Below are 24,243 nucleotides of genomic sequence, written 5' to 3' on the forward strand. Positions count from 1 at the left end.
TACCGACTGGGTGTCCTACAATTTAATTCAATTATCATGCTAACTGCCTAGAGTTAGGGCAGACCACACAGTAGGGTTCAGTCCCACAAAAGTGCCCCCCACTTCAAAAGCCAATCACAAGTCCAGGTCACCCATACTTCTGACTAACCAGCTGTAAGTAAGGAACTCCCACGACCTCCTTCTCAGGTTTGATAATTTGCTAGAACAGCTCACAGAACTCAGGGAAACACTTTATTTACCATTACCTGTTTATTATAAAGGCTACAACTCAGAACAGGCAAATGGAAGAGATGCATAAGGTAAAGTATGTGGGAAGGGGCACAGGGCTTCCATGCCCTCACTGGGCGTGCCACCCTCCCAGCACTTTGATGTGTTCACCAACCCAGAAGCTCTCTGAGAACCACACTGTTTAGGGTTTTTATGAAAGTTCCATTACACAGGCCTGAATGACTAAACTCAGTCTCTAGCCCCTGACTCCTCCCCGGGGGTGGGGGAGGAAATTGCCTTCTAATTACATGGTTGGCTCACCTGTCAACCAGCCCTGTTCCTGAAGCTACCTAGGGCCTTTCAGCCACCACTCATCTCATTAATATACAAAAAGACATACTTATCACTCTGGAGATTCCAAGGGTCTTAGAAGCTCTTGTGTTAGGAACTGGGATAAAGACCAATATGTCTTTCTTATACTATCACAGTTCCTTTTAAAGATCATATTCTTAACAGAATAAAAATCTTTGCACCCATCCTCTCATTTGAGGAAAAAAAGTGATCTTGTCTGTCAGTTTCTCTTACCAAGTAAGGGACTAAGAATATACATGAACAGCGTACCTGCACACATAAATCCAGAGGGCTTACTCCATTTTTATCTGGCAGATATTTGGCTCCTCGCAACAGAAGAATCTGTGCTGTGTCTCTCTGACCATGACTGTACAGAAACAAAGTTTAAACATATAATCTTTTTAATTTTAAGTCTTTCTCTATAAATTATGGACAGTTAGTATCAATCAACAGAGGATTAATAATCTTAAAAAACTGAGAGGAAGATCTGAACTACAACCTCAACCGTTAGAAAAACTTCCCAACGTTAAGTCATACTTTTACAATGTAGATAAGAAACTGGTCTACTGAATCTTAGAATTGAACTTGGGACACATTACCTACAATAAATCATAATATTTTGGGATAAGTTGCTGGTACTCAGGCTTATGCTTTATTTTTTTCTTCCCATCTTTTCCTTCTCAACTCTAGCCTGACCACCTTCCTACCACATACATCCAAGTCTCCAGATTTCTTAGTCCAAAAGAACCTCAATACTCAAAACAAAAGTACATTTTATGACACTTTAATATGTGGTAAAAAAAATAAAAACAAAGGAAGGAGAAAAGACAAATATCAAAATGAGTAAATGGGGGGGATTCATTAGCCAAAAATACTAACTAACTGCCAACCTTCATTTTATCAACCCACTCAGTTTGGCTTCTGCTGACAGCTATTCAATCTGACCTAGAATGAACAACTCTCATCCACATGCCCCATTCTCTCTAATTGCTCTTTCAAGTAGGTGTAACAGCCACTCTTTAAGCTAGGAGGAAGCTGCTTTGGGGGTAATAATCACTAGACTCTACATTTCGTTATTAAATGAGCTAATCTGATCCTAGACACAGACAATAAATAATAAATTTATAATGCAGGGACATTAAAGTTTAAAGCTAATTTTACAAAATGCCCAAGGAAGTCATACAGTTTGGAAGAGTATCTCATCAAAGAATTTTATTCTGTAAATTGATACAGCCACTATGGAGAACAGTATGGAGGTTCCTTAAAAAACTAAAAATAGAACTACCACAGCAATCCCACTACTGGGCATATACCCAGAGAAAACCATAATTCAAAAAGACACATGCACCCCAATGTTCACTGCAGCACTATTTACAATAACCAGGACATAGAAGCAACCTAAATGTCCATCAACAGAAGAATGGATAAAGAAGATGTGGTACATATATACAATGGAATATTACTCAGCCATAAAAAGGAATGAAATTGGGTCATTTGTAGAGATGTGGATGGACCTAGAGACTGACATACAGGGTGAAGTAAGTCAGAAAGAAAAACAAATATCGTATATTAACGCATATATGTGGAATCTAGAAAAATGGTATAGATAATCTTATTTGCAAAGCAGAAATAGAGACACAGACATAGAGAACAAACGTATGGACACCAAGGGGGGAAAGCAGGGAGGTGGGATGAATTGGGAGATTGGGACTGACATAATACACTATTGATACTGTGTATAAAACAGATAACTAATGAGAACCTACTGTATAGCTCAGGGAACTCTACTCAGTGCTCTGTGGTGACCTAAATGGGAAGGAAATCCAAAAAAGAGGGGATATATGTATACATATAGCTGATTTATTTTGCTGTACAGTAGAAACTAACACAACATTGTAAAGCAAATATACTCCAATAAAAATTAATTTATAAAAAAGAATTTTATTTTGTAGTGAAAAAAATTACTATTCAAGCACAAGTGAAACTAGAACTCAGATCTCTGGTCTTCTAGACCAATACTCTTCCCACAGTACCATTACCTAAAAAGGTATGTTATTTCACAAAGACTTCACAGATTCCTCAGAAACTTAAAACAAACAAATAAAAACCTATTCTTTCTTTTCCACAAAATGACGCTGCATAAAGTATAATTGGACTTAATTTTAAAAAATAGGATCATACTAGGAAGCTGGTGGCAGACATTAGGTATATCACTCTCTTGATACTTTACTGTAATACTGATTACCTTCCTTAATACAAATATCAATAGACAAAAACTAACTTAAGAACAATATCTAATTTACTTCAGAAAAAGCAGAAAATCAAGAAAGCAAGTACGTCAGCAATCCCTTCAAAAGCAACAGTAACTAATTTTTCTAGTCTACATTAAGAAAAATCTTCATCAAGCATCATTTGTCATTTGTCAGCTGGGCATGCTGGCCAACACATTATATATTACAGCTAATAGGAATTACTTTATAATTAACCCTGTTCTATTCCGTATAATACCTAAGTGAAAAGAAACTAACTTGAGCTTAATTTATTTAAGGAGTCAGTGATTTCTTTGCGAGGACCCAAGGTTCTGAGAAACCCAGATTTGCAAAGCTATTCTGATCAACTTTAATGACATTTCTTTTACAGTTATTCATTATCTGTGTTAGATGTGTTTAATCTTTCCAACTAAACTATAAACTTCTTGACAATACCCTTGTTCTATAACACCAAGCATGGCTTATAACATGTACTCAATATACTTGTTGAGTTATATGATGGGCTTTAATTTTAGATACCATTCATCTGACAAGTAAGCATTAAATAAGGTACTAAGCTACACAAAAATAACAAAAAGACCTGAATCATAATTTATTTAGGATTAATTTTATACCACATATAGCAATAAAAATAATTAATATCAAGAAAAAAATACCACTATGACATTTTTAGAAAGCTGGAGTAATTTCTAAAACTACATTAAAATCTCATCTGTGAACAGGTGGCATTTCATTTCAAAAGTAACTTAAAAGAAATGATTGCTAATAATATATAAAATCTGCATACTTCATTAGGGGCTCAAGTGCCCCATGTGTAATATTGCAAAAGATAAAGATTATTCTGTTACAGACTGCTCAAAGTGTCACATGAAAGATTTTTCAGTTCAAATAACTGCAAAAATTTGCTCAATGAATAATTATTCTTTACAATTGAACTTATATTTTTTATATTGATTGAGACAATACTCCCTTCAAGGAAATGCCAGTGTATTTTCTGGAAACTAAGAAGTTGGCAAAGATGTAACTAATAAGAAACCTGTAGTGCTTCTAAAGCACTTAGAACTGATTTCTCAAGCACTTTCAAGTCTCCTAACTTCAGGCTCTTGCAGTGATACAATTTGAAAACTTGGCTAACAGTGCATATGTACTATATATATAACAACATTTTTTGCAACTGCTTATGAAACAAAGAGGCCATATTTTCTAATGGTCCTTTGATACTCTAAAAGTTTGCAATTTTGAATCTATGGACTGTTTTACGTGGCTACTTTGATTGTGAGTTTCCTAATTGAAAGGAGTTGCTTAGCAGTAGCTGCAAACTATGTTCAGAATCTTACCTGTTTCTCACTTTATTACAGACCTCCAAAATTCCATAAAAATCTCACTAATTTACTGTATCTATATAACCCTAGCTAAACCTTGCTTTCCTTTACAGAATAAAAATTATCTGCAGATACAGAAAATATTTGAAAATCATTATACATCCAAACCTTTATTTGAGGAACCCAGTTAAGTGAATGGGAAGTATTATGACGAATATAAAACCAATCTACTCATTTAAGGACCTGAAGCATTTGCAGATACCACATAAAAGTCCTGAAAACAAAGGCACCTGAAGAGTGGGGGGGGGTAGGTCAATATATGTGTGCCTATAGTCCACATGAAAGAAAGCTAGTGAATTAGAATGTCTTGTACAAAATACCTAGAGAGGAAAAGTGGCTGGGAAATAGTTCCTGTCATAATTTTAGGTCAAAATCAATCTGAAATGCCTCACTCACAGAAGCATTACTTTATTAAATAGTGCTCAGAATTAGAATAGAATACAAAGGAAAAAAGAAAAGGCCTGCCTGTATGATGGGATAAGAGTCAAGTTTCTTAGAAAACCATGCATTGCAATGAAATTGAAAGAGGACAATACAACTTTGTGCTCACTGGGTGTGGAAAAATTCACTAGAGCTTAGTGAGCACCTACCAACTACTAAGTATAAAATCCTCTGCAGGATGCTTTATATAAGCCACCTCATTTAATTATCACTGTAGTCCCACGAGGCAGATATCAGCATTTCCACTTTACAAAGAAACAAAGCTTCAGAGGTCAAGAAACTTGACTAAAGTTGCATAGCTTTGGGGATGGGATTTGAACACTGCCTCCTATATATTTCAATAGATTTTCTATTTAAAGAAAACAGTTTTAGCAGTTAATCACTGAATTAGACATATGACATATCTAGTAACATCCCTCAACAATAAAAATTTACATTAAGTTCAGCTTTTTATCTTAGAGCCCTGTAACTTGTCTGCAGGAACAACTTGTTCTATTTCTCACATTCCTTTCCCTTTCATTTATCAGAGATAACACATTGGGAATAATTTATAATTTTTAATGTATACCTATATCTAGATATCATGAATATAATTAGAAGTCTGCCTACAAAATGAACCATTTTCTATGTTCCATATTTATCATCCTGCAACAATGAAGAATTTATATTCTAGTTTCAATTTTAATCATATTTGCTTAGCCATCTTTGTTCAAAGAGATCTAATGTTTGCTAGATTAAAACTTAAAGATGGGTATACAATACTAGCAGAAAGTACTTCTAAAAAATTCTTTTACCATAACCCTATGCTCAGACTAACTATACAAATATCACAGTTATGTGAGCACTAATATATACCTATATTTTACCAGTATACATGGCATTATTTTATATATTTTTCAAAAACGTAACTATAGTGATTCACTCATTCAAAAACATTTACTAAGCATCTAAGCACAAAGCACTGTACTACACATGGAATATAAAGTGATGAATAAAACAAAATTCTTGCTTTCTTTGGACTTTCAGTCTAGCAGGGGAGACACACTATAAACAAGTACATAAACACTATAAAATACAAAGTGCTACGAAAGAAATGATCATGATACTGTGATAGGAAACATGGGGAGAGGCCTACCTAGATTGATCAGGAATTCTTTCCTAAAAAGTAACAGTGAAGCACTGACATGGAGTCAGCCACATAAAAAGCCTACGGAAGAAGGTTTCAGGCAAAATAAACAGCACATAGAAAAGCCTGCTGGAAGAGTCTGATGTATTGGGGGAACTCAAAGAGAACCAATGTGGCTGAAGCACAGTGAGCTAAACAGGGTCAGACCATGCAGGTCACGTGGAAGAAGGCAGAGTTTTATTGGAAATGCAAAGAAGAGGCACTGAAAAGTTTAAATACAAGGTTTAAGCACAAAGTGACAACAACCGATTCATTTTTTAGAAGGTCACTTTGGCTTCTGAGGAAAGAACAGAAGGGAGGGAAACAACAGAGGAATCTGGAAGACCAGTTAAGAGACTGCTGCAGTATTCTAGACAAGAAGTAACAACTTTAAGGTGGTTTAGCGAGGTGGAGAGCAGTAATGAGATTCAGAATGTATTCTGAAAGTGGAATTTACAGAACTTACTAATATATTCCAAGTTGAGGGTCAGAGAGAGAGACAGAAATAAAAAATAATGACCTAGTTTCTGGTTTACACAACTGAGAAGATAAGGGTTCCAATGACTGAGATGAGAAAAACTGGAGGAAAGGTTTGAAAAGGAAATCAGAAGCTTTTGGACATGCTAATATCTGAGATTCTATGAGACTTGCAAGTGATGATGTATATCAGGTAGATGGACATTCAAATCTGAAGCTTCAAAGAAAGGTCTGATCTAAAGATAACCCCTCAAGACAGGATATGATTTCAGGGAATCAAACAATATTATTCATAAATTCAGGACACTAAAAAAGGAATTTGTGTTCTAGCCAAGGAATCAAATTGTAAGTATAACATAAGAAAAAGCCTGGATTCAGGTAAGATGGAGAAGTCTAGAGGTCCAAAAGTCCTTGTATTCTAATTCAAGGCTGTTCAATGATGATTTGAATCAGTCAGACCAAAGCAACATCAGAGGCCCTAAAAAAAAGCTAAACGAGAAGAAAAGCAGATCTTTCATCTTAAACAAAGCTCCAGGGAATTCCCTGGCAGTGGTCCAGTGGTTAGGACTCAGCACTTCTCAATGCCAGGGCCCAGGTTTGACCCCTGGTCGGGGAACTAAAATCCCGCAAGCCACGTGGTATGGCTAAAAAAAATAATAAAAATAAAAAATAAAACATAAAACAAACCTCCAGTAAAATGACATAAAACAGGAAAAAGGATAAGAAAAGAGGAGCTTTCTGGAGAGCTTTATATCTAAAATAGAGCCTAAATAAATACTACAATTCCTGTAATCTAAACCAAAAAGAAAAATCAAGTGTATTGTGAACTGCTCCTAATTGCAACTAAATTTACATAACATATTATGGGGGGGGGAGGTATGTGTATAATTATTACACTGTTAGCTCCTTAAGGACTGGGATTTATTTATTACTGTATCACTAATGCCTATAATAATGCATGGCACACAGTGAATGCTAACTAAATGCTTATTACATGAATGAACCAATGAACAAAACATATGCTTCAGGAAAATGAACCAGAAAAAAAGAAAAAAGAAAATGAACCAGGACAGAGTGTAAAAACAACTTAATGCATAACTCAATATTTAACAAGAATGATTCAAGAAATTTTTTAAAGTTACAAATCCAGAGAAAGCAAAGACATGGCTCTGAACTAAGGCATATTTTAACAGCTTATCCCACTGGAACTAACTTGATACTTGATAAAGAAAACTATGAAAGTTATTGGATTATTGGTATATCTTTTTTATTACTAAGTAATTCTAAAATCTAAGTAATCAAGTAAATCAAAACTCCCACTTACAATATATAAAAACACTGGCAATATAAAACACCTTTCATCATGCAGTTAAGTAACAGAACCATAATGCTATATACTTCATCTTAAAAGGGAGCATAGTATTTCCAGGAGAGGAGGAGAGTTTTAGAAAATACACACAAATGTTTGTGTTTGGAAATACAGCAGATTCAACATTCTTTAATAAGAGCATCTGGCAATATAAATGATCATACCTGCAAGCAAAGTACAATGGAGTGGCTCCTGATACATTCGGCCTGTTAATATCAGCACCACTGTCTAGCAAGCATTGCACTGTCTGGGGGAAAAAGAAACAAAAGTAAAGCCAGAGAAGTTAAACAAAGACACAGTTATCACAATTTTAGTCCATATAAGGAAAGTTCTTACCACAACCTGAAGCTTTAAAGAAGAAAGAGTAGGAACATGCCAATTATGACGGCTGAACAAATTCCATTTTTTGGTAAGCTCTGAGTCTCAGGCACTACACAGTATATGTAGAATTATCAATGTAATGTAAATTGTGTTAACCTGGGAAGGTTCTAGAAAATCACTGACATGTGTAGTAGTTACCAAAGGACTTGAAATGTGGCTAGTACAACTGAGGAACAGAATTTTAAATTTTATATTATTATAATTAAGTTTAAATAGCCACATGTGGCAGCACTGGACAGTGCTGCTCTAGATTTCTGAATTTAAAAACCAGAGTTTTTTACCTCTAAAAACAAAAAGTTGGTACCAGAGCTCTAACTTTCTCAAAATTCAAAGAGCATAATTATTAAAGTACAAAATATTAAAAAGCTAAGAAGTCCTTTTGCTACTGACAGTCGCCAATACTGACTCAGTTTCTCTGATTGTCAGCTAAGCTCTACTTCTGCAATCATTTGATGTGTACTAAGGGAAAATAAGCTAATATAAAATTTTAAAAATAAATATCTCTGGGCTTTCCTGGTGGTGCAGTGGTTGGGAGTCCGCCTGCCGATGCAGGGGACACGGTTTCGTGCCCCAGTCTGGGAAGATCCCACATGCCGCGGAGCGGCTGGGCCCGTGAGCCATGGCCGCTGGGCCTGTGCGTCCGGGGCCTGTGCTCCGCAACGGGAGAGGCCACAACAGTGAGAGGCCCGCGTACCGCAAAAAAAAAATAAAAATAAAAATAAATAAAATAAAATAAAAATAAAAATAAATATCTGATGATTAGGAATACGGCAAGGCTTGCCTGAAAAACCTTAAAAAAGAGAATCTTTTCTGGTTTTAATTCCTATGATCTTCATTTGAGTTTCTCCTGCAAAAAGGAAGACAAGATGTAAAAACTTAAATGTTTTTGGAATTAGACTGTTTAATAATTACTTCTGGATTGAACACACATGTTCATCTTTATTGCTGCTCTAAAACCTAGTACAATGTCAGCAAAATATTAAGACTACAAACTCAAAGGAAGAACAGCAAAGAATACAACACATACTAGATAAGTCAGAAGTTTTAGGGAAATGGCAAGCAAGTGAAAGAAGAGTAACTGACTTAGCCGATTAAAGAAAGCTGAAGTCTAAGTGTCTGAAAATGCAGATTCCAACAAGAAACCACCAAATTCTCACTACCGAACACACACACACAACACAGGAATTGGAAGTAACAGGTATCTTGGAAGACAGGGATAGTTATATTGAGCTAAGACAGAAGAAGTAGTTGAAAACCTAACAGCTGGGCCTTCCCCCAGGACCCTTCCTCCCCATCGCATACAGTTAGCCACTATCCCTCCCTATCTGTCTTGGAAGTAGGGAGGTTTATTATCTGGACAAAGTGAATAGTGAGGCTCTGGACTGGCAGACAAGAAATACAGGGAAGAGCAGGGATGAGCAGCCATGCTGAAAACAACTAATTAAGTGAAAACCTCCAGCCCCCATGCTCCACTAGGCTCCCAGAAATCCAGTAGCCAGGCTTAAAAGCTTAAGCAGAAGGATACTGAAGGTTTCCTATCTGGAAAGTGGCAACAGAGAAGAGTCTGACTGATACTGGCATTACAGACACCAGTGAAATAGCCCAGTTGGCCACAAGGGGACATTCAGCAATGTTGGGAGACTTTTTTGATTTTCATTACTGGAGAAGGGAGGGTCCAGTTGGCAGCTAGTGGGTAGAGGCCAGGGTATGTTTAAACATCCGACAATCTACATACAGGCCCCACAACAAAGAATGTTCAGGCCCCAAATATCAATAGTGCCAAGATTAAAAAACCTTGACGTACAGTGAGACCAGTCAACAAACCCAGCTCATATACACAATGCTTTCAGCCCCATTTCAGTGCCTCACCACTATACATGAATTGACAGACAATGTTTAAGACACAACTGAAGCAGGCCTCTAACCTGAAAAACAAACAGAAAAAGGAAGTAAGAAAAATAAAGACAATAAAGGGAACCAAAAAACAGCATCAAAAATTAGAAAAGTTAACTGATACCCTCAGAGAGAAAAGAAAAAATACTATCCATGGGACAAAAACAAGATGCTGGGGGAAAAATATTCAGAGAATAAGACATCAAAAATATGATGGAATGGGCTTCCCTGGTGGCGCAGTGGTTGAGAGTCCGCCTGCCGATGCAGGGGACATGGGTTCGTGCCCCGGTCCGGGAGGATCCCACATGCCGCGGAGCGGCTGGGCCCATGAGCCATGGCCGCGGAGCCTGTGCTCCACAATGGGAGAGGCCACAACGGTGAGAGGCCCGCGTACCGCAAAAAAAAAAAAAAAAAAAAAAAAAATATGATGGAAGAAATAAAAATTCAATAGAAGTTAGAAATACAATGGTGAAAAACTCTACAAGAAACAAAAAGACAAAGAAAACAGGAAAAATGAGAAAACTAGTAGATCAATCCAGGGAGTCATTGTAGAAATTGAGAATAAAGAAAATGAAGGAGGTGGGAAACCAAAAGGAAGTAATCAAGAAATAATACCAAAAAATTTCCCAGAACTGAAGGACACAAGTTGCCAGATTGAAAAGCTCACCAGTGCCCAGTCTAATAAATTAAAAGACCTTCAACAAGGCACATCAAAGTGAAATTTCATAATACTGGGGATATAAGATTCCAGAGATAAACAGAATTCAGACTGACATTAAACTTTTCAACAGCAACACTGAAATTTAAAAGGTGAAATGCCCTCAAAATTGTAAGGTGAATGACTTCCAATGTAGAATTGGAAATATCCTATGAATACATTAAAAATTCTGTTCTTAACAGAGAAAAACACTTGATTAATAAAGTAGAAAAGCTCATTCCAGCATTTTCTTTTACATTCATAAATCTGTTTTTCTGTTTTAACAAAATTATCTCAATTAAGATCCTCAAAATATACAACTATTAAAAGAAACACATATTTTTAAAAAGCTTTCAATAGCTCACTTGTAGATAAAATGTTGCCTGAAGTCAAAGAGGGAGAAAAACCCATTTCCCTCAGAGTAAGAAGAAAAAAAATACGTAAAGGGATTTGAATGTAAAGAGTAAAAAAAACTGCCTTGCAGCACTGACATGAGTGAAAAGTCATCAATCTTTGTGATTTAAAAAAATGTATGCAGATTTCTTTTTGTAAAACCTCTGAAACAGGAGGAGTAAGGATAACACAGAATTCAATTATTGATTAAACAGCATAATAAAAGAAGCAAGAAAGTCACATAACTTAAAAGTTTCATTTTTTTAAAAATTTCCAGTCTATGTAAACGAAGGGCAAAATAACTTTGAAACTAGGAAAATTCAGGTGGAGGAAACTATTTATTAAATTAAAAACACAAAAGCCCTTGAAGAAACACTACTACTTGAAGATTTTAAATTATACAGAAGCATAAGGCAAAACAAAATCAATGAGAATAAATTCTGGATTCAACCACTACAATCCCTAAGGAGTCTCAAAAGCAGAAATTTTCAGCAATAAACAAACCAGACACAATCTTTTATAAGAATCAGCACTATCAATATACGCTTCACTTAAAGGTACAAAAGAAAAAAATTACAAACATTTACAAACAGAAAGAAAATGGCAGAAAAAACTGCTTGGAATGATACTGCATTTGACTAGCCCATTCCATTTTTTAACAAAAATTTCAATGTTGGTATGTGCTAGTAGTATGTACTAGATGCTAGAGTCACAGCAATGAACAAAATGGACAAACATCTGCCTTCATGAAGCTTACATTCTAGTGGAAAAGGAAAACAAAGGGACATGAGAAATAAAATATGTAGTCTGCTAGATGGTGACTAGTGCTATCCAGAAAAACTGATAGGATTCTTTATGACAGATTTGGATTCAATTTGTTTCAGCAAATTTCTCACCCCTAAACCCCTACACACAAGTACTTCTGTGAAAACTGCATTGTGTCTGTTTAACAGACTATAAGCCATGAAGTCCAAAATAAACCACTGTAATTTACAACAGTCATAAGTTCCCCTGTTTTCAAACTTTTATGGCTTCTCATTTACTTGCAAAAATTAAGCTCAGCAGCTTACAATTTAGTAAATGTAAACATGTAAAAGTATACAAACAAATATCTGTGACTGAGAGCTGATTACCTATATCTTTCAAGTTAATATAACATAATTTTAAGAAGTACACTGGGGCTTCCCTGGTGGCGCAGTGGTTGAGAGTCCGCCTGCCGATGCAGGGGACACGGGTTCGTGCCCCGGTCCGGGAGGATCCCGCATGCCACGGAGCGGCTGGGCCCGTGGGCCATGGCCGCTGGGCCTGCGTGTCCGGAGCCTGTGCTCCGCGGCGGGAGAGGCCACAGCAGTGAGAGGCCCGTGTACCGCAAAAAAAAAAAAAAGAAGTACACTGAACTAAAATCATTTTATGTGTGTAATATAGATCACCAAAATATGTTTTTAAAATAATTCCGACCTTCAAATTCCCTATCCAACCTTCTCCCCCTTAAAAAACAAAAACAAAAAACCCCACTATTATCCTATTCCTAGATAATCTACAATTGGGGTCTTCCTCCTTACAGAGTAAGGAAGAGCTGGGAAGGAATACTGAAAGAAAAGCACTGAAAGGCGATTTTCACATGGCCTTCAAGAAACCCTCAAGAAACCACACACTTTCAACAGACGTCATGACCTTTCAAATGATAAAACAACATCCTGAGTGGAAAACTAATGTGCAAAGCTAATGTTTGGGTCAATCTCAAAAGTCATTTAATTGAAGGCAGTGACTAACCAAGACCACCTGTACCCAATACACTGATAAGTTACAAAGCAAGAAATCCAAGGCAGCTCTACTTTATCAATGTCACCTCTCTGAACGACACTGACCGAAATAGAAAGGAATAGATATTCAATATTAAACCATAAGTAAAAACCAATATTAAACCATACAACATAAGTTGTATTCTCATTTACTAAAACAATGATAGCCAAACAACAAAAAAAGCATCTTTCATCTCTTATTAAAAGTAATTCTGATGACAGGACAGCAATGCACAAACAACTTATGTGCTAAGAAAAATGGCCAACTCACTAGTCAGTGACTGGTGTTTATAGGTTTTCTCTAGAAACCTGTCCACCTAAGCCTATCAAGACTTTGAACCCTTACATAATACCTAGCAAAAAATCAATATTACCCAGTTGTGTTAGAAAAAAAATCACAGTAATAGAACTTCCTATTATTTGTTCACATTTCTCAGAAGTGATGAAAGGAGAATTCTAACATTAGAATAAATAAAATTACTCTGAACCTAAAAACATATCCTGAAATGTTAAGTACATCTACCTTCATGCTTCAAGGCTGAATCCAGTTAATGTTTTTGCAAAAGCTTTCAATTAAGTTTGCATGGCTGCCCTGTAATTCTCTGGATGAAAAGCTTGGAAGCTAGCTAAAGATATCAAGAGAGCTGACTGAACGTAGATGAGCACTGTTCCTTAACAAGCCTACAATTTCAGTAAAAAAAAAAAAAAAATGCAGTCAGTTCTATCAACTCTAAGCAGGGTTCAACTATCATTTCATATTGTTTGTGAACCATTATATTCAGTTATCTAAATTTAGCAATATAAAGTCTATTGTGATAAAAATAAAATTTCCTTAAGTGAACTGAAATTAGTCCAAAAACTAATCCTGCTGTGTACTTTAACTAATAGAAACTGAGATTGAACTGTTCGACAGTTCTCTAGAGTTTCTAAGTCCAAGTTATTCCAGGAAAACAGTAATCAACCATTTGTGGCAATTCAACACATCAATAAATCTTAAAGACCTAATGGCAAAGAAAAAAATTACCAAAAAGTAAGTTCAATTTATGGCCAAAAAAAAAAAATGGAGTCAATTATACCTATGTAGAATAATATTAGGTTTTACAACACTTTCTAAAAATGAGATTAAAAATCAAACAACACATTGGGCCTAGCTTACTGCATAAGAGCAAATGAATGAAGAGTCCAGGTAGTGCTCTTTGTACTGTTCTTACAGAATCACATCATCAATATTAGTAATGGTAGTAACAGTACCAATACTATCATTACTCTTAAGTATCTTCCAAAATATTCACAACACTTTCCTTAATTGTGTAATCAGCAGATTATATCTTAAGAGGTAGATAAAGGCAGGGGAAGAAAAAGTTGCCAAAGACTATATAATAAGCCAGATAAATAACCAAATGAATTTATGCAAAAACTGACTACTTTGAGACAATGAAAAGGCCATTTTCATTTGCTGATATCTGACAAAGCATTTTAGACTCAGTGTTCAACTTATGGAAAGATATACAAAGGGTTAAAAACAAAATCAATAATATCTTTTTTTTTTTTTTTCTTTGCGGTACGCGGGCCTCTCACTGCTGTGGCCTCCCCCGTTGCGGAGCACAGGCTCCGGACGCGCAGGCTCAGCGGCCATGACTCACGGACCCAGCCGCTCCGCGGCATGTGGGATCTACCCTGTAATAACATATCTCAGAGTTCTTAAATCATATCCAACTCAAGATAAAAGAATATTCTCATCAACTGAGATCCGAACATGTCCCAGAAATACATGAGTAATTATGACACATAGGTAATAATAGCACAACTATCAACACAGATTTTTTTTATTAACAAATTTAATGTTATACATATACATATGTTCCCATATCCCCTCCCTTTTGTGTCTCCCTCCCACCCTCCCTATCCCACCCCTCCAGGCGGTCACAAAGCACCCAGCTGATCTCCCTGTGCTATGTGGCCGCTTCCCACTAGCTATCTACCTTACGTTTGGTAGTGTATATATGTCCATGCCACTCTTTCGCTTTGTCACAGCTTACCCTTCCCCCTCCCCATATCCTCAAGTCCATTATCTAGTAGGTCTGTCAACACAGATTTTTAGAGGTATAATTCAGCCTGGAGGCTAGGAGATGGCCTAATTTTTCAAGATTCCTTTTTGCCCTATTGAAGGATTAAAGGTGCATACAATGAATTGGAAAATAGTGCTAAACATTCCCTTTGTATACGATCCTCACAGATAACTATAATGGACCAACTAGACAGAAAGGAATCTCACTCACTAATACAATCAATCACAAGTCAGCATGACTTTTTGTACTCTTCCTCCTGTACCATACCTGCAAAATCTCACCCTGTGAAGCCCATCACCAAGTGAAGTCAGGCCCCCTATAAATCTTCTGAAAATACAATTCTTCAAAGGCATTTGACTATGAGGAATTCTCCCTTACTTTACCATGCCTGCTTTAGGTGGTAAACCATATGGAGTGTATTATACTTAAACTAACTACTCTTCAATAACTTCAGAAGGCAATTCTAAATTTTTAATGCACCCTGTAATGCACATGTTTTGAACCAAGGTTTTTTGCGTAATTCTTGTTTTTTCACTGGCTTAAGGCAGCTAAAATTAGCCTTTGTAGGTAATTCCTAATCTGAATTCCAGTTTTTTACTACACAAGTTCTCGGGCAACAGGTAGGTTTACAATCTTAGTAAATGACACGCCACTCATTCGATAACGGCAGAGAGTATTTATATTAAACCGGGTGCTTTTCTGTCCTGTAAGAGCTACCAGCAGGACTCCTTCTCTAACAGGCAGCAGTTACTTACTGGGGCCAGTCAAGATTAGAACATTTCAGATGATTTTTTTTTTTCCACACAGAATACTTCTTAAATTTAGTAGTACTGACATGGAGAAAGTAAAAGGTAATGAAAAGGAATACTCCTTGAATACAAATGGGTTAGTTTTCAGATGATAAAAGACAAAAGAATAAAAACGAACATTGGTGTTCAGAAGAAATGCCAGGAAAGAAAAAAAAAGCATATATCCTTCCTTTTATCCAACGCTTATTAAACATAAGACAATGTCAACCTTGAGCTCACTATCTTAAAAGAAGTGCAATATTCTATGAATTCAGGTCATACATAAAGCATCTAAATACGTAGGATCTGACATCCTGAACCTAGGTTAGGAAAAAAGTGTTTGCAGAGACAGAAATCCAGATTCCACTAGGAATTCTCCCAACAAAAAGATAAGACTCAGAGTGTATACAAAAAAATAAATATAAACAAGCAAACTTCTGTATCTTTGTAGATGCTGGTGGTGTTTTTTCGTTTTCAATTGGTTTTCATTTTTTAGTTAGTAAATAAATAATATTCTATTATCAGTAATGTTAAATGTGGGGAAAAAATGAAAGTAACCAGAATAGGAAATTACAAAAAGCAGAAGTTCAATCTAAAATCTTAAGCTAACAATCTTTAAATAAGGCAGCAGTCTTCTAATGAGAGAGAAAACTATTGGCAATTTTAAAAGCCAAATGTTTATACATAGGGATAACAGGAAAGTACTGCCTAAAACAAATGCATGATTTTAGAAATCAAAAGTAAGGAAGAAAACAGCTGTGACTCTAGCACTTAAATCATATTCCAAGAGAGTAGAAAAATATGATAATCCAAGTTGAACTATTTAAGCAATGTCAGAGCTCACTTTCTTCACTAATTCCAAAACTTGAGGCTTAAGGGTAAAAATATGAAAATGGTAAAAAATATGAAAAAGTTATTTGATAAAACTGAGGACAGAATAAACATTATAAACTGTTAAAATTATTATATGTGAACATACATTTAAAATTTAAAATATTCAGCTATTAGAATCTATGAATCAGAAATAAAATTGAAATCCAGATTACAAATACATTAAACATATTTAAAAACACTATTTTCTGTTCCTTTTATCCACATAGAATATATTAATCAGAAGACCACATGACACAGAAAATGTTGTAAGATTTTGCTTCATGTTTCCAATTATACACAGTGGAAAACTTTTCATGAATTCAAAGTTTAAACACATGCAACTTAAAGTCCTCGAGGCTTTATTTACCGTCTTGTGACCGTTCTGGCAGGCCACATGCAGCGCTGTCTGCCCCATCGCGTCCTCAACATCGACGTCACTGACATGCTGTACAAGGTCATGGAGTAGTTCTGTCCGCCCATTCACAGCCAGCCAGTGTATCTGTGCAGCCATTTAGGTTACTTAACATTTGTGCAAGAGTGTTTCATATAAAAGCAGCAGATAAATAATGCAATAATTTCTCAACTGTGAGCATGACGTGTACACTAAAGATTAAAATTAAATTTTAAGCCAATATACTTTTTTCCTATATTTTTATATGGGGAAAAAATATGCATCAGGATGTAGGTTACACCACCATGTACTTCAAAATCAAGCATTTCATGGTTTCAAAGTAGTTGAAAATCCTAAACTTAGGATCACCAAATACTCTGCTTCTTAGATGACCATGGACTGTATGTGTAGCTTATCTCTAGAGAAGAGGTACTGGATATTTTTCCTCCCCCAGAAACAAACGTAAGTTAAAAAAGTAATTAATATGACAGTAGGTGTCATATTCTTTACTTCCTATATTTTACACATAATGCATGTAACATATATAAATAACATATATGGGGAGGATTAAAAAAATATAAAACACCTGTAAGTCTACCACACAAAGATAATCAATGTTAAAACTTTGGACTATGCTGTCCATGCATTTTTCATCTGACTTCTTTTCCATTAAAAAAATATATCATGAAACTTTTGTTTTAAAATGGTAACTCTGAACCCATGCATCAGCTCCTACTTCTTCCCCGAACATCACTGAAATGACAGTAAAGAGTACTTTTTCTTAAAGGACAGACCTATTAAGAAAAAGAAAAGGAGAGAATACAAAAGCAACACATTTTGGAAGCTGGAAGCTTTTGTCTGAATTGTCAGAACAAAGAGCTGAATCCTAAACCAGTAATAGAGCACCAAGAAGGTAGATTCAAATCACAGAACTCCCCAAAGGCTCAAGAATACGTAGTAACACTCTGCTGCACTTCTTGAAGTTACATATAACTTCTATATGCACTAGGAAACCAAAATATTTGTATGACTTGCTTTATCTCAGTATTCATTTTATTGACATGGTCAGAAACAGAACCTGCAGTATCTCTGAGGTGTGCCTATAAAACAAGAGAAAGGCAAAGGAATCTCCGGGATGATGGTGAAGAGATACTCCAAATAACGCTGTAAAGCAGGCCTAGAACTCAACCAATCTCACTTAGAGAACAGCAGTCTCCATAACAGACTCCTTCAAAACTATTCAAGAAGCTGAAAGGTACTGCACACATGTTATGAGGATATTTACAAGGCTCAGGGAAGTCTAGTAATGAATTAACAACACGTATTTAGAAAACAAAAAAAATGTTAAGGTTCAATAAAGGAAGAAACAGAAATAAAAGACATACAGATTGGAAAGGAAAATATAAAACTATCTCTATTTGCAGATGACATGACTGTCTATGTAGAAAATCCCAAGGAATCTACCAAAAACTCCTAGAACTAATAAGTGAGTTCAGCAAGGTCACAGGCTACATGATCAACACATAAAAGGCAACTGCATTTCCATGTACTATCAATGAACATGCAGAAATAAAAATTAAAAACAATGTCGTGGGACTTCCCTGGTGGTGCAGTGGTTAAGAATCCACCTGCCAACGCAGGGGACACAGGTTTGAGCCCTGGTGCTGGAAGATCCCACATGCCATGGAGCAACTAAGCCCGTGCGCCACAACTAATGAGCCTGCATGTCACAACTACTGAAGCCCGCATGCCTAGAGCCCGTGCTCCACAACGAGAAGCCACTGCAATGAGAAGCCCGTGCACTGCAACAAAGAGTAGCACCCACTCACCGCAACAAGAGAAAGCCTGTGCGCAGCAACGGAGACCCAACGCAGCCAAAAATAAATAAATAAATAATTTTTTTTTAAATTAAAAAATAAAAACAATGTCACTTACAATTGCTCCAAAGAAAATAAAATACCTAGCTATACAATTAAAACATGCACAAGATCTGTAAGCTGAATAATACAAAATTCTGATGAAAGAAATCAAAGACCTAAATAAACGGAGAGACATACTGTGTTTATAGATTGGAAGACTCAACATAGTAAAGATGTCAATTCTCCCCAAATTGATCTACAGGCTTAATGCAATTCCAATAAAAAATCTCAGCAAGGTTTTTTCTCAAAGACAAGTTTATTCTGAAATGTATATGTATAGGCAAAGAACCAGAGTAGCTAACACAATCTTGACAAAGAAAAATAAAGTGAGAGGAATTACTCTACCTGATATTAAGACTTACTATATAGCTAGAGTAACCAAGACAGCGTGGTATTGGCAAAGGGACAGACAGATCACTGGAACAGAACTGAGGACCCAGAAATAACCCCATACAAATATGCCCAAAAGATTCTTGAGAGAGAGACAAAACCAATTTCACGCAGGAAGTATATAGCCTTTTCAACAAACAGTGCTAGAGTAACTAGACTCCATAGGTTAAAAAAACAAGCCTTGACTTAAGCATCACAGACAAATATTAGCTCAAAATAGATCACAGGCTTAGATGTAAAATGTAAAAGTATAAAACTTTTTGAAACAGATAGGAGAAAATCTTCAGGATGTACAGCTAGGCAAAGAGTTCCTAAACTTGATACCAAAAACACAATCCATAAATGGAAAAACTGATATACTGAACATCAAAATTTAAAACTTCCGTACTACAAAAGGCTCAGTTAAGAGTACTGTAAATCATCTATGCTTCAAGTTAATAAATAAATAAATAAATAATAAAAATAAATAAAAACATAAAAGTGATAGAAGAGTGATTTTGAAGGTGAAGGAGGGAAGGGCAAGGTGTTCTTGAGTAGATCAGCTTAAGAAAGGAGCACATATATAAAGGCTGAAGACCTGGAAAGTGACTCCCTTAACTATCCATGCTACAGACCTTTGGAAGTCTTCATAAACCCCCAGGGGTATCTGAACACCAGTAAAGGTCACTGCTCCAATGTAGCATGCTCTCTTGCATCTCCAAGGCTTTGCCAACCTATTCCACAGAGCTAGAACCCCACTACCACTCCCAACCTCACAATCACCACTTACACCAGTCTAACTTCTGTTTGTCCCTTTGGCCTCAGCTCTTGTGATACTTCCCTGGGATGCCTCCTCCAATGCCATTGGTGAGGATGGGTCCCCTGCTCTGACTTCTAAAGCATCTCCATCACCTATGTTAACATTCATTACAGTGTGTCACCATTGCCTGTTGCCTATCCTGACTTCCTTGGAAGTTTGGGGAAGACAAGGACTGGATCAGTCAAATTACTGCTGTAACCCCATACCAGTAAAGTGCCTAGCACATAATAGGTATCCAAGAAAATCCTGTTCAAAGAACAAATGAATGAAGAAACATGAGGAGTCCTTTGTGAGGGTGATCAGCCTACAGAGTATGCCGTGAACAGTTCTCTCCTTTTGTATGAAAAATCCTGGGGACCTTGACTCCCCACTGAAGGTTCTTCCATCTCAGGAGCCCTTGACTTTACTGCCCCACATGCTTGGCGGCCACTATTCAATTCTGCAGCACCACATTTCCACCATCCTAGCTAGCTTCCTTCAGCTGATGGGGTCAATGTGCCTGGCTGTTGAACTAATTCCATCATGTGATCTGGGACTAGGTAGGAACATGCTTGGTGGCCAGAATTGTTTCTAAGAGAAGGAGGCACACGACACCAATCAGGGCCACAGGACAGAACACTGAGATTGGTCCCAGGCAGAAAAAGAGCTGAGACTGTTTTTATATAATAAGCCTTGTAGAATCATTTGACTCTTTAAATACATGCATGAATAATTTTTTAATAAAAATTTTACTTTAAAAAATTTTATATTCCACTTCCCTTAAAGTTCAGGAGTGAAGGGGGAAAATTAGCAGATAAAAACTTATGCGATTAAACAGACTATGTTAGTACTGAGCATCTTATCTTGCCTATACTAGAGAGTGTCCTAAGGATAGAGCTATGTCAGTTCCATAACCCTCTGTGGTACCTACCATATCACTATAGTATCCTGTAGATATTTGGAATACAGTTTTTCTTTACAGAGTAAATGGTGTTATATTGTTACTATGTAACAAAAATGTAGATTATCACAAGAATTGTGAATTCCATATAATAATCATGATTGAACTTAATCTTTAACAAGTCATTCTCAGAATAACTCACATCGTAGGAAAGCTGGTTTTTTATGCCCCAGCTCCCTCCCTGCCCACTAAAAAAAAAAATTTTAATCAGAAAGGCTTTGAAAACTAGCATGGTATGTAAATACTCAATATTCTTCTTTATTCACAAATTAAAGGATTCAAAATTTACAAAAACTACCAAAGGAAGGTTAAAAAAAAAAAGTTCAGCTTTATTGAGGTATAATTGACAAAACTGTAAGACATTTAAAGTATACATCACAATGATTTGATATACATTGTGAAAGGATTTCCACTATCCAGTTAATTAAAACAATTTCTCAGTAATCACATAATTCTATTTTATCTCTACTTCTAAATCAAATATGCTCCATTAAATGACAGTATGATTAAAATTTTTGGATTTCAACAATCTCTTCAGAAATATCCCACACCACCCTCCCTATAATATCTATGTGGATCAAAAAAATATCATATTTTTGAAAAGAAAGTGACATGGCAAAAAGGATAAAAATACTAGTTTAAGTAAGATATAACAAGTCTGAAAGGATACAGGCTAAAATATTAACAGTGATTATCTCTGAGTGCAGGGAGTACAGGTGAGTGATCATTCCCTTAGTTACCTTTTATTTCCTTTCCTTTTTTTTTTCCTTTCCTTTTTAAAACTAAGATACGTTATAAAAACATAGCCATCCAAATTTTCCTACCATGTACATATTAAAAGAATTTAAAAGGACATAATGAAAAACAGCTGTCCTATAATGAACTCATAACACACCTTAGCGGAGATGCTCCTACAAACTCCCTTGAAAGTCAGTGACAAAAGCTAGGGGATCAAGACTTCATAATAAATGAAAGGTCATAAAGGTAAAAAATAAGGGGAAAGGGGAAACATGGTGAACCATAACTTCTCTTAATAAATATAGCTTAAAAAAGAGAAAAAAAAAAGGAAAAAGAAAAGAAAAAATAAATAAATAAATATAGCTGAGAACTGTGTCTAAATCATTCTGTATCTTCCCAATTACCACAAAGAGGTAACTGCACAAATACCTGTACTACACTTTGCATTACTATCACCTTCAATATTATTTTCTAAAAAGTATTTTTTAAATCGCAGATAAAAATTCTTAGTACTTACTGCTGTAAGGCCTTCATTATTACAAATGTTGACATCAGCATTGTATTCTAATAATTTACTCATGCATTTCTTCTGCCTGAAAAGAAAGAGACAGTCACAGATAACTGGTACTAGAAAAATAAACAAATGACAAGTATTTTACTGAAACAGTAACTATACTCAACATTAATTAATGGCAAATATCAACTTCCATCTGCAATATTTAAATAAGTACTGTAACATCGGAAACAAAACACAAAATTTTTTCTATGACTCAAAGATAATAGGATAGGGCTTCCCTGGTGGCGCAGTGGTTGAGAGTCCGCCTGCCAATGCAGGGGACACGGGTTCGTGCCCTGGTCCGGGAAGATCCCACATGCTGCGGAGCAGCTGGGCCCATGAGCCATGGCCGCTGAGCCTGAGCATCTGGAGCCTGTGCTCCGCAACGGGAGAGGCCACAACAGTGAGAGGCCCGCATAATGCAAAAAAAAAAAAAAAAAAAAAAAAAGATAATAGGATAAAGAAAAGGCACAATGAGGTTTTCATGCCATTGGGACAAATTCATCATTCAAAATGCTGAGAAACTCCTAGAGTTAACAGAATATTTGGAATAGTAATCTTCATTAGAAATGTCAGACAATATCAGTCTAATGGAAGGGGAATGGAGAGCGTAAAATGATGTCTCAATGTTGTATCCTACATTCTCAATTGCAAAATATTTAAAATACTAAGGTGAGTTATAAAAACCACAAAATTAATAAAATGCCTATCTATTCATCCCCCTACCTACTTCACTTCTTTTACAATTTACTTTACTGTGGTAAAATACACATAACATAAATGTATCATCTTAACCATTTTTAAGTGTACAGTTCAGTGATATTAAGTATATTCATATTGTTGTGCAACCATCACCACCATCCATCTCAAGAACTCTTTTCAGGTACTGAGTATTGTTCCCAGAGCCTCTGCCTGCAACACGCCCGGCTGAGGTGCCTGCGCAGCCATTTCACAGGAGGAGGTCTGGTCCGGAGCACCAGGGTGGATGAAAGGCTCTTGGTGCTGCAGCCAGGAGCCAGTGCTGTGCCTCTGAAGTGGGAGAGCCAACTTCAGGACACGGGTCCACAAGGGACCTCCCAGCTCCACATAATATCAAGAAGCGAAAATCTCCCAGAGATCTCCATCCCAACACCAGCACCCAGCTTCAGTCAACGACCAGCAAGCTACAGTGCTGGTCACCCTATGCCAAGCAACTAGCAAGGCAGGAACACAACCCCACCCATTAGCAGAGAGGCTACCTAAAAACATAATAAGGCCATAGGCACCCCAAAACACACCACCAGACGTGGACCTGTCCACCAGAAAGACAAGATCGAGCCTCAACCACCAGAACACAGGCATTAGTCCCCGCCACCAGGAAGCCTACACAACCTACTGAAACAACCTTAGCCACTGGGGTCAGACACCAAAAACAACGGGAACTACGAATCTGCAGCCTGCAAAAAGGAGATCCCAAACACAGTAACATAAGCAAAAGGAGAAGACAGAAAAACACACAGCAGGTGAAGGAGCAAGATAAAAACCCACCAGACCTAACAAATGAAGAGGTAATAGGCAGTCTACCTGAAAAAGAATTCAGAATAATGATAGTAAAGCTGATCCAAGATTCTATTTCCAAGATCCATAATCTTGGAAATAGAATAGACAAAATGCAAGAAACAGTTAACAAGGACCTAGAAGAACTAAAGATGAATCAAGCATCGATTAAAAACACAATAAATGAAATGAAAAATACTCTAGATGGGATCAATAGCAGAATAACTGAGGCAGAAGAACGGATAAGTGAGGTGGAAGATAAAATAGTGGAAATAACTGATGCAGAGCAAAATAAAGAAAAAAGAATCAAAAGAACAGAGGACAGTCTCAGAGACCTCTGGGACAACATTAAACGCACCAACATTCGAATTATAGGGGTTCCAGAAGAAGAAGAGAAAAAGAAAGGGACTGAGAAA

General features: G+C 36.5%; 1 protein-coding gene across 2 annotated transcripts in view; it reads right to left on the bottom strand.

The window, feature by feature from the left end:
• The window catches only part of HACE1 (HECT domain and ankyrin repeat containing E3 ubiquitin protein ligase 1), a 97,685-nt gene that overhangs the window by 55,408 nt on the left and 18,034 nt on the right, over positions 1-24,243 (bottom strand). For both annotated transcript variants that reach the window (XM_081251361.1, XM_081251360.1), the window contains 4 exons: positions 22,253-22,328; positions 16,926-17,057; positions 7,827-7,909; positions 829-925 (listed from right to left, as the gene is read on the bottom strand). In XM_081251361.1, coding sequence (XP_081107487.1) covers positions 829-925; positions 7,827-7,909; positions 16,926-17,057; positions 22,253-22,328 — 388 coding nt within the window. The remainder of the gene's footprint in view (positions 1-828; positions 926-7,826; positions 7,910-16,925; positions 17,058-22,252; positions 22,329-24,243) is intronic.

The sequence above is a fragment of the Mesoplodon bidens genome (assembly GCF_964165515.1).
Source record: "Mesoplodon bidens genome assembly, chromosome: 12".
NCBI lineage: Eukaryota > Metazoa > Chordata > Mammalia > Artiodactyla > Ziphiidae > Mesoplodon > Mesoplodon bidens.